Source organism: Ambystoma mexicanum, chromosome 12, assembly GCF_040938575.1.
Source record: "Ambystoma mexicanum isolate Mex_15411 chromosome 12, UKY_AmexF1_1, whole genome shotgun sequence".
NCBI lineage: Eukaryota > Metazoa > Chordata > Amphibia > Caudata > Ambystomatidae > Ambystoma > Ambystoma mexicanum.
This window is the reverse complement of record NC_090936.1, coordinates 460836377-460848535: the sequence shown is the minus strand read 5'-3', so window position 1 is coordinate 460848535 and position 12159 is coordinate 460836377. Positions and strand designations below refer to the sequence as shown.

Sequence of the window (12159 nt, the reverse complement as noted above, 5' to 3'; positions counted from 1 at the left end):
TGTTTTTCTTTTGGGTTATTACCCGATTTAAATAGATGGGAGCATTTTCATGGAGGCATTTCAAAGTGATGCACAAGGTTGAGAATATGACTCTGGCTTTGATGGGTAGCCAATGGTACTCTCTTCTGGTATTGGATATATGGTCAGATCCTATTCCAAGGGCAGCCCACAGGGCTTTATTTTGTGTCAGCTGCAACTTATTGAGGTTAGGGGTAGAGGTGCCTAGAAGTAGTACATTACAATAATCAAGTCTTGAGAGGATCAAGGCCCTGGCTAGAGTGATGCAATTGGTGGATGTCAAGAATTGGCAGCTGAGGCAGATAAGTTTTGAAGTGTAGGATGTGGAAGATTAGAGTGCGCTGATGTGATTGATCAGGAACGGTTAGAATCCAAGTAAACTCCTAGTTTTTTACATGTTTGAGTACTGGAATGGTTGTGCCATCTATATTGATGGCGGCATAGTCTGGATGAAGAGCATTTATTTTGGATTGGGAGCCCACAATGAGAATCTGTCTTTTCATCGTTAAGGCAGAGGCTGTTTAAAGCCATCCAGTTTTGGATTATGGAGTCGATTTTGTTTATAGTCAATGTGTCTCGGATGTAGTTCCCTGATAGGGGGATAAGGATCTGGGTGTCATCTGCAAAGTTGGTGTAGATGACACCCATATCATCCAGCGCTGAGAAGAGGAGCTTCGTATAAGTGTTACAGAGTGTGGGTGATAGGCAGGAACTTTGAGGGACGCTATAGGGACTGGTATGGGATCTGCAGCTTATTTGCCTATGGACACTCTAGATGTTCGTTCAGCCAGGAAGGATTTTCTCCACGTGGTGGCGTCCATGGAAAAATTGAAATCTTTAGCTAGAGTGGAGCAGAGTTTGTTGTGGTCCAAGAGGTCGAACGCTGCAGATACATCCAATAATAATAGGATCCAGAGCTTTCCTGAGTCTCTGATAGTGTCCAGTTGGATTTTGAGATCAAAGAGAGCTGTTTCTGTACTATGGTTAGGATGGAAACCAGGATTGTCTGGTGCCAAGGAGTTGGTTCTGTTCCAAGTGAGCTTGGACTTGGTTGTAAGCCATTTTGTCAAGGAATTTTAGTAAAAACAGTAACGTTGTTATAGGCCTATAATTTGTGGACACACGTGTGAAAATTCTCCTGTCTTTTCAAATTAATATGTATTCTTAATACCCGTTAATACAGAGTTGGAATAAATTGTCTTTGCGCCAATTTAGATTTTTTAGTGCTCCCTTTAGACGAAATAGTGCAATTTCTTGCTTTTAGCGTACATTTATTATTATTATTTTCAAAATTGTCTCCGTCTCTCTCTACACGTGTTTCACTATCCAGATTATTAATAATGGATCATCAGGAGAGTTTTTGAACAATCAAATTCATTCACTGTGCCTTTCTTAAAAGGGTTCCTCCTTTGGTTTAAAAAAGTGTTCATATGATGCTCTAATTCACACTTGGTGTACTGAAATAGCAGTTTCAGCCCAGTGTGGAACCTTGAGAAACTTTTTTGCCAGTTTTGAATTTCTTTGCTGTCTGAACTTAAGAGATCTTTGTTTAACAAAATGCTTGAGGTCCGCCTTTTGTTGAGAATTGTGGTTTAAAGGCTCTGGGTCCGCCTGTTATGGTGCGCGATGCTTCCTGTAGGAAGGAGGAACCCTTTTAAGAAGGGCACAGTGAATGAATTTGATTGCTCAAAAACTCTGATGATCCATTCTTAATAATCTGGACGGTGAAACACGTGTAGAGACAATTTTGAAAATAAAAATAAAAGTATAATAAAAGCAAGAAATTGCACTATTCCGTCTTTTTTCCAAAACTGGCATCAAACAAACAAGGGAGCCCTAAAAAATCTAAGTTGGTGCAAAGACAATTTATCCTAGCTCTGTATTAACAAATATTCATTGTTGTGTAGCAGCCACAAATAAGGGATCAGCAACTTTTGCATGACAACCAACCTTCATTTTTCAAAACCATTATCACAACACCATTTAGGAGATCGCCAGGAACGGGTTACCTTTGACTGTATTTAATACCTTTTTGATTTCGGACATTCAAATTTTTTAAGGGGTCATAAAATACCTCAATACTTTATCTGGATTGCTCCATTTGGAAACCTACCAGTTTATTAATGAATTCAGAATTTAACGATGCAATGAATTGCAATTAGTTTAGTTTATGTATTCTATCAAGACCGACTAATAACATATGACAATGAAATATTTTTGTATAGGAGATGGGATACAAATTCAATCAAACGTCATGCCCAAAATTGCAGCCATTCGCATATGCACCAACAGTTTAAATGAGCAGAGTGAAGGAAAGCAGTGAAAAGCAACGGAAGGTTCCACATACAAAAAGAAAAGATTTCGAAAATATGCTAGTTATTTTTTCTATGGAGCAAATTATAGTTGTATTCATCTATGTAAAGGAAATTACTACATTTTCCATAGAACCTTTCCAACAGCGAAATGCTCTATTCCATGCAATTGCTTAAAGTGGAATGTTCACAAACGTTAAGCATTTTCACCTAAGTGAGCAGTTTGCAATTTTGTTGTTGATTAACTCACAAGATGGAAACTTTCACATTATATTAGTCAAGTATCCAGGCTATCCTACACACAAATACTTCACAGTGTTTGCATTATAAGGCAATTTTGCAGAGAGCCAGAGGGCTTAGCTTTCAGGCAACCTCTATAGTTGGAATTGCACTTCTACAAATGGGACACAATAACACCAGCTGCTTGGTGACCACTGAGAAGGATCTGTGTCAAACGAGTGACTGAATATGAGACAACTGTGTGGGAAAAGGCAAGCAGAGTGCCAGCAAGAGGGGGGGCACCAGCCGATGTGCCACCTTTAATCTGACCCTTGCAGAGTGTTGCACTGAAATGTCCTAAACAAAGAAATATATAAAAAAAAAATTAAAAAAGGTATAGGCTGGCACCATCTATTTCCAAAAAATTCATAGACATCACTCAAACTGCCCCCAAGTAGTCCTAAGGAGTCCATGAATTCTCATATTGCTCTTCATGTCGGTCTATTTTGTGATTACAGTCATTATCTTGTATTCATGTATTCATGTATTAATCCACAAGCATAATAGTTGTCAAGCTTTCATTTTATGTAAAAGCATTTTTACTTTATTGATAATATATATATATAACAGTTTAGTTTTACATATTTTGTGTCAAAACATCACATAAGATCACATTATTAAAATCTATATTTCACTTAAGTGTAACTTTTCAAATACATATCACAAGTTCTATACGCGATTAATATAAAATGTCCTGAGACAGTTCATTTAAAATTACTAAAATCATCACATAAAATGTCATTAAGTAGATCAGATTTACGTCGTGACCTTCCATTAGCATCACCCATATTTTATTCATATTGCACATGAACATCGAATTATCGTATTTCATTAAAAATTGGATACGTATTGTTTGTAGACTTTCACATTCACATATAATATGGTGTGCTGATTCGATAACGTTAACACCACAGAATCGGCAGAATCTAAGATTGCGCGGTATTCCCAGTCGCGCCCCGAGGATTTCTAAAACCTCACATGAATTGAATTTAAACAACAAATACCAACGAATGGTGGAGCAATTAGGGTAGGATATCTGATATTTTGGTTTGACCATCCTCATTCTGATAGATTCTATGAAAATTCCACTGTTCGACTTAGTTGCCAGATTTACTATTTTTTGTTCTCTGTCTATTTCACAGATCAGTTTTTTCAATTTATTTTTTATCTGAGCTACAGAATATAGCAACCAACAGTGAGTCTCGTTTTTAATCAGTTTAAGGTAGTTTAGTCTCCATCTATCTATTGTTATGAAATCCATTTTACGATCTAGTCCCTTGTATTGCTCCATCATTCGTACCATGAAGGTATCATTTGTAAGTCGCGTGAGTTTCACATACAACATCGCTGAGGACAATTGTATTTTGCTTCTTATACTCAGTATATCACATTCAAGTAACATGTATTCGTATGGCAATGTTTTCGGCATTCGCAGTAGTATTCTTAACATCTTGGTTTCAAATTTATCAATGTTATTGCCATATTTACTGCTCCAGATTTCCGCACTATAAGTCAGACATGAAACAATTTTAGCTGAATATAGTTTCATGACTGTTGCAATAGAATAAGTACCCTGGTTACCTATAAAGTTGCTCAATGCCATAATTGCAGTCATACATTTCTTTTTGGTTTCTATAAAAGCGTTTTTTAAATCTGAGAAGCAGTCATTTATGTACACAGGTCATAGTAGTCAATGCATTTCAGACCCATTTGTCCGTCCTCAGGGCTAGACCCTTTTGTTAAAATATGAATTACACCTCAAAAGAAAGGTCACAAAATATACACACATGTAAAAGAAAAAGAGAAAAAAAACATTGTTAGAAACACAACCATTACTAAATCTCTTTGGCACAAGTCATAAAGCAACATGAGTGTTTAAATACCTCTGTGCACCTGGTCTCGTGAATGGACTGAAAAAGTAGATAACCCGGTTAATGACTAATTATTTTCATTATAACTATGAAGTATCATGAGTATTTACCTTCTATAATATATATTTTCACTACAAGTAATGAAAGTCTCACACTTTGAAAGAATAACATATCACACAAGCTCCTCCGAGCCGTGTTGTTTTTGTTTACAAGACAACGCGTGATGTCAACACGCTATCAGCGTCACATGCCAGTGATGTCCGCATATGGATGATGTCCCGCGAAATGCCGCCAGCACTCGAAGGAGGACAGGCAATGACCGTCGCCAGGCAACCGCCTCAATCTTCCTGTTGCCCATATCTCGTTGCTAGAGGTAAGAAGAATGGTGCAACCACCTCCTTGAAGTTTTGTTACATTGTAATGGTCTTCAGACAGTCTGTTTAAATCGTCTTTTTCTAAATAGGAGCACACCGCCTGGTTGCTTTATGCCAAACTAAAAGAAGCGCAGGTGACTAACAGTTACACCATGGCTAATCTAACAAGATTGAAAGAATGATACGGTAATCTATTTATTTTTCACAGTCAATTCACGAAATAAGGTGCACAGAGGTTTTTAAACTTAAGCTTATGTTCCTTTATGACTTGTTCCAAAGATATTATTTATCATAGATTCTAACAATGTTTTTTTTCAGTTTTTCTTTTACAAGTGTGTATGTTTTGTGACTTTTCTTTCGATGCGTAATTAATATTTTAACAAAGGGTTTAGCCCGAGGACAGACACATGGGTCCGAAAATCCTTTGGCTACTATGAACTGTGTACATAAATGACTGCTTCTCAAATTAAAAAGCGCATTTACGAAAAATGAATTAATACATGAATACAAGATAATAAGAACAGTAATCACGAAATAAACAAAGATTGCAGCTCAGTAGAGCAATACGAGAATGCATGGACTCCCAAGGACAACTTGGGGACAGTTTGTTGTGCACTGAAATTTCTGGCCATTCCTTCAGCCTATTTGTGCCGTTAAGAGACAGCCTGAGTATGCCTTCCGCTTGGTACCCTACACTCAGATGGGGTTGAGATGCAATGTCGGAAAACACTACATTTTAGTTTTAGCTATAGAAAATAGCAATAGCAGTGCCGAATAACCCCAATTAAAATGCCAATTTGTGTCTGGATTTGAACCTATTATCAGATTAATCTTAAATCTAGATCTATTACATTATGTCCGATTGGTATCTTGATTTATTCTGCACGCCACTGCCATTTGCATGGTCTACAGGTGCTCACGCAAGATGGTCCCAGGTTAGTCCCTCATCAATCAATGCCAGCTTTGTAGATAAATATACCGGTTTGACCTTCAATGTTTTACAAAAAATAAAACTAGAATAAAAATGTGTTCTCACCCATCAGCAGGATCCAGTGCTAAGGCACGAGGGCTGTCCAGGTCCTTCCACACCAGAACCTGCCGGTGCTGGCCATCCAACTTTGATACTTCAATGCGATTTGTTCCAGTATCTGCCCAGTAGAGGTTCTTTCCCAGCCAATCCACAGCCATGCCTTCCGGGTAATCCAAACCAAACTGCACCACATGTTCCAGTGCACTGCCATTCATGAATGCACGACTAATGGTCTGCAAGAAAAGGAATAGAATAGAATGCACCTTTGTTTTTCTTTACCTCTGTACAGTAACATTGCCCATAAAGGGCTGACTTAGAAGAGGTTTGTGCAAAATGTACTTCACTCTCCGAAAACATTCTTATACAATGAACCAAGAAGGAACAGTTGCTCGCCTTTAAGGACAGTTAACAATATCAATGATCACTTGAACACCAGTTCATTAGCACTTGATAATCCATTAGATGCCTGAAAGATTGGCTTGAAAAGGGATTCACTGGATGCCTCCCGAAATGTATCGGGGGCTAATGTGAAGGGTAGTTGCAGCTGTGAACCATGTGGACATTGGCATGTCATATTTCACTTAGATTAAGCCAAGAAGAAAATATCCACAGGTGCCAAGTATTGGATGATAATAAATGCAGGAAGCATATGTGAGATGGATTGAATAAGTCTCCAGAGGCCAAAAGGAGTAATAGCACCTAGTACAATTAAATAGCATTAAATAAGAGGTAAAAATGAACAAACTTGTGGTCTCCTCACAAGTGCCTCAGAGGGTGAAAACAAGAGCCACTCATTAAGCTCCGGATGAAGATAAGGGTGTACCCACACTCCCTCAAAGATCCCAGAGTAAAGAACAGGCTGCAATGTCAACTACAAAGGAGAAGCTTTGGCTAAGGGCCTGACGAGAGCTGGACTAACTGGAGCAAGTGGGTAGTATTCAGACATTGTTCTCTGCACCTGGGTTTCGTTTTGCTTACATGTTGCTAACAAGCCGAAAATCCAAGGTTGGGAGAGAACCAACGAATCATATGGGTCCATGCAGCAACCTGCTGAACAAAGCTGCAGAGGCTTATCGGCTACTGTATTCAGTTATAATCAGTATTAAATGTATTTAGAGGTAGTTCAAGGCAGGCCTACTAGATAAGAGGCAGCCAATGAAGTTATTCACAATTACACATACTATAGGTACATATGTTCCCTTAACCAACCCCCCTCCCTTGAATAGGTTTTAAATTTGCCACGTCGGATGGCGCAATAGCTGACGCATATTGAGGATTAAAGCCTGTGTGTAATTAAAATCGTGTGGACTACTGCTTGTGGTTGACCAGAGTGCCCCACTTTATTTTGAACTGACAATAAAATAGTACTTTGTCATATTATATGGGTCCGCCCGATTGAGTCTGGGGCCATTTAGTATGGTAATTCCATTCTGCGCATAATAAACACTTAAAGGTGGGGGGGCGCTGTTGCACGCGGAGTGAACGGCCGCCTAAAAGAGGAGCTCCAGCCCCGAGAAGAATCATGTTTATATTAATCCTCACAGGGTCTGTTTAAATACTGTGCAGACACAAAACTGGCTACTAGAAGCTTGAAAGAACACACCCAGAAAAAAATTGCGAGAATCTGCGCATAATATACCGAGATATTTGGACAGAATGCCAGACCGGCTGCGAGGCGTCTGCATCGTGGACCTGGGGCTCCACGCCAGCCCAAAAGAGCTGTGGATTTGAGTTGGTGAGAGGCTGCATGGGGGAGGAGGTGGAGCGACCGCAGCCAACATCCGAATCCTGTGGGGCGACAGACTCCGGTGCCTGTCCCCCCCCCCCCTGTTAGGGAGCAATCCGAGAGCTGTGGAGAACGCATGAGAGGTGAGAGCGGAGTCGCGTGGGGCTGGAGAGGGCCGAGACGGCGATGCGTGCGGCTCCCCACCTGCACTTAACCCGATGTCGGGCTGGTGTGGGCCCAAAAGTTGCGTGTGACACCCAGCGGCGGGGGAGACACGGTCACTGAACAGACCTGTCCCCTGTGGCTGTCCGGGCAGGCGCGGCCAAAACACGCGGGGAGACAACAACAGTTGGCCATAACGTGAAGGACTGGAAGCACACAGGCTCCAGAAAACAGGCCGGGCAGTAAAAACGAAACGTGAAGTGATTGCGGCATGGAGTGTGGGCCCCAACCAATGCATATAGAAAGGGTAAAGTGCCTGGAAATAAAAGCAACACCAGAGTGCAGTAAGGCTGGGAGGGGTGAAGTGGCACATATAACAGGAGTGCATCGCCACAGCTTGCTTTAGGTGGAGTGGCCACCCATAACAAGAGGTACCCAAAAAGCAAACGGTCATAGTAGGACTACAAGCTGCTAGCACATAACGAAGTGATCCGGAAAAAGCTAGTGGGCGCTGTCCAGTTCAGCTTTTACCCCAAGCCACACCACGAGCGACAGTGCACGCAGAGGAAAAATCCTAAGAAGACTTGTGGTGTACACCCTGCGCCAAGGGTAAATAAAGGCAAAATAACTCCTCCCCAGCAAGAAACCTAACCAGAAACGAATACGTGGGAGGACACAGTTCACTCCTTAGTGTACAATTACACTACATGGGCCGACACGAAAAGAAGGGCACAGGAGGGAAAAGAACAGGCCCGATGGACTACTTTGCAAGCTCCCAGGCAGCTGGGCTGACTAACACCACAGCGACTGCGCCGGACAGCCAGGCAGAATAACCATTAGACCCAAGGGAAGACCGCCTGGCGACGCTTGTGCAAAATGGATTTGTAGCGGTTAATGTCAAACTGGACGACATAGTCGCGACAATTGGCTCCTTGAAAGCAAGAGTTGAAAAAGAAAGTATGCGCATTACAGAAGCTGAAAACAGGATCAGCAGGAATGAAGACACAATCTCCCAACACAGCCGCAACAAAGCGCAGCTCAAATCCAAACTGCACAAAACTCAAAATAAGTGTGAAGATTTAGAATTGTGGTCAAGGAGAAACATATGGATAGACGGGGTCTCAGTCTTTCTGTAAAGGCCCTATGGAAAGACAAGTGGAAAACCTTCTAAAGATCTGCCTAGGAGCAGACTATCTCGGATCACTTTCTTGTTGAGAGAGCCCACCGAACCCTAGCACCACCACCGAAGCCGGGTGCGCCACCCTGCACTATAATGGCACGTCTCCTTAACTACAGAGACAGACACAATTCTACAGCTATCCAGGGAAAAGGGAACCTTACAACACGAGGAGAGTAGGATACATATATACCCGGATTTCTCAACCGCTGTCCAAGGGCACAGGAGATCCTACAAACCGGTGAAGAAGCAGCTTTGTATGCGTAATGTGTCCTACGCATTAATTATTCCAGCAAAAATGAGGATACAATATGGGGGCAGAGCTCACTTCTTCGAAAATCCGACAGAGGCTATGGCATATGTTGAAACCTCGTTACCTCTGCCCCCCGAAACCAAACAACGGAGCAAAATGCGAGACCAAGACCTGTTAGAGAGACAAGACTCTGCAGATTGACCAAAGCTATGATATATATCCTTTTTGTTCAATAATGTTGAATATACATTAAATATCAGACCCTTATGAATGCTTATGAACAGTAGAGCCGTGAGCCCCGATTGAGGGCGACCAGATGGCTGCAACAAGTGACCCAGGAAAGTTCCACTGGTTAAGGGGATGCCCACTAGCAGGGCTTTGAGAGTTAAGGGGCAGCATTATCAGGGTGGGGGAGATTATGCGGGGAGTGGGCATTGCAACAAAGATTAACATGGTTTGTTAAGCTACATAAGGGGGGAGGAGGGGCGTTGGGTCGATGGGACCTAGTTGGAAGGGTCCAATATGTTAAAAATTGCAGACACACTGCTGCACACAATACATGGTCGCAGACCACAGAGATGGAAAAAGCTATACCACAATACAAAAATGGAAGACACCAGGGCAACAGTTAATGGGTAACAAATAAAACTCCTTACATGGAATGTCAGAGGTCTTAATAACTAAGCTAAATCAAGAAAGGTGGGGACATATATTATCAGACATCACCCACAAGTAGTCATGCTACAAGAAACAGATGCGCTCATGAGGGCAAACGCAGAACTCCTTCGAAGCTGGGGGCAACAAAGATATTACACCGAATATTCGACTCAGGCCAAAGGAGTCCTTACACTAGTACACCCCTCCATAGGTTTCCAATTCGTGAAGAATAAAATGGACCCGCAAAATCGATAAGTAATAGTGTGGGGTAGCATAGCAGGAAAGGTGGTCATACTTGTAAACACATATGGTCCCAATATTGATGACCCAGACTTCTATATGGATGTTGTACTTGACATGCACCCCTGGGGGGACGAGCATATACTGTGGAGGGGAATATTTTAATACCATCCTAGATGTCTCTCTAGACCGCTCGACTACTAAAATCCGAACTCCTACCAAGGCTGCCACTACGATAAACATCCTATCACAAATGTCCATGGTAGATGCCTGAGGACACTGCACCCAAAATGAGGCAATACACCTTTTATTCCTCTGTTCACGACACTGAATCCCGCATAGAATAGTCTAGAGTTACCAGTTGTGAGCTGTATCCCGGCACCCTATCAGATCATACCCCAGTTTCCTTAGAAATGACCCTTGGCGAGGCATAACCTTCGTTAAGGATTGGAGAATGCCACCAGAAATTCTTAAGGACCTAACTGTTGCAGAGGCTCTACATATCAAGGTGGAAGGTTTCTTTCAAACCAATAGGAGATCAGTGGACAAAAGTGCAGGAAACCTTCAAAGTCTGGGTGGGGGGGGGGGGGTCTTCATTTCCAAATCCACCGGCCTATTGAAGTCGGTCAGAGCTGAATTGACAGGGGTGGAGAAACACATAGGCGAACTGGAATCACTATATACTAATACACATGAGGCCAAGATAATAGACATTAATTCTAACCTACAGGAATTCAATAGGCAGGCAAATAGGAGATATATATATATATATATATATATATATATAGGCCCCAATTAGGGCACGCCAGTATGGCGAAGGAAACGGAGCAGGCCGCACCTTGGCGAATCTATTAAAGGCTGAGAAACAACACACGCCGATCTCCAACATAGTCACTAGTGATGGTTCAGTCATCACAAGCGAGGAAGGAATCAGCGACGCGTTTGCTAATTTCTATGCAGAATTGTACTCAAACCACGACTCCAAAACACCTAGTGAGTTGATCGCCTATCTAGACAATATAACACTCCCGTAACTTGCAATGGAAAATAAACTCGCATTAGACCAACCCCTAACGCTGGAAGAAATCACTGAAGCGATAAAATCACTAGCCAGTGGTAAGGCGCCAGGGTCAGATGGGCCGAGAGCGGAACTATACAAGGAGTTGAACACAGAACTAGCCCCAATACTATTAGCGGTGTGGGAGGAGGAGATAGAACTAGGAACCCTACCAGAGTCCAGAGGGTAGCTATAATCATGGTACTCTTAAAACCTAGAAGATCACCCCAAGATATGTCCTCATGTAGGCCCCTTTACCTAATAAATTGTGATGCTAAAATATTCGCTAAAGTGTTAGCCACAAGACTCCTACCCAATAGGCCCATGCTGGTCCATCCAGACCAATGTGGATTTATCCAGACTAGGTCAACGGCACTGAATCTGCAGAGATTATTCGGGGTCATGACCCAGATAAAACCAGAAGCACAGGCCGTGGTCGTATCCCTAGATGCCAAGAAGGCATTCGACTCGGTGTCATGGGCCTACTTGTTCGCCGTGCTCGAGAAATTTGTAATAGGCCCATATTTTTTAAAATGTGTTAAGCTATTATATTGTAAAACAGGGGGTACTGATTAACAACATATTATCTGATTGGTTTGCACTAGGCAGAGGTACCAGGCAGGGCTGTCCATTCTCCCCAATACTGTTTGCTCTAACTATAGAACCAGTTGCAGCAAATATCAGGGAGCATCAGAGTCAGAGAGGTATTAGAATGGCTGGACTGACCCAATCAATATCGCTATATGTGGACGATACATTGTTGTATATCCGGGAACCTGATCTACATCTGGGCCCTACAATGGAAGTCATATACGAGTTTGCAGAGCATTCAGGTTATAAAACTAATGAAGCTAAATCTGAGATCTTCCCTTTAAACCAGGCTACTAGACACTCAACTAACACACATGGTCTACAATGGTCAAAGGAAAAAATAAGATACGTAGGGATAATGGTATCCAAAGACAATTCTTCCCTGTATGTAAATAATCACGAGCAGCTACTA

The 12159-nt window shown here is 42.0% G+C and overlaps 1 protein-coding gene across 1 annotated transcript in view; it reads right to left on the bottom strand.

Annotated features, from left to right (window-relative positions):
* LRP6 (LDL receptor related protein 6) overlaps window positions 1–12159 on the bottom strand; it is a 1542295-nt gene that overhangs the window by 760755 nt on the left and 769381 nt on the right. Inside the window, exon 10 of the mRNA XM_069628714.1 lies at window positions 5891–6117. Within this exon, the coding sequence (XP_069484815.1) occupies window positions 5891–6117 (227 nt within the window). The remainder of the gene's footprint in view (window positions 1–5890; window positions 6118–12159) is intronic.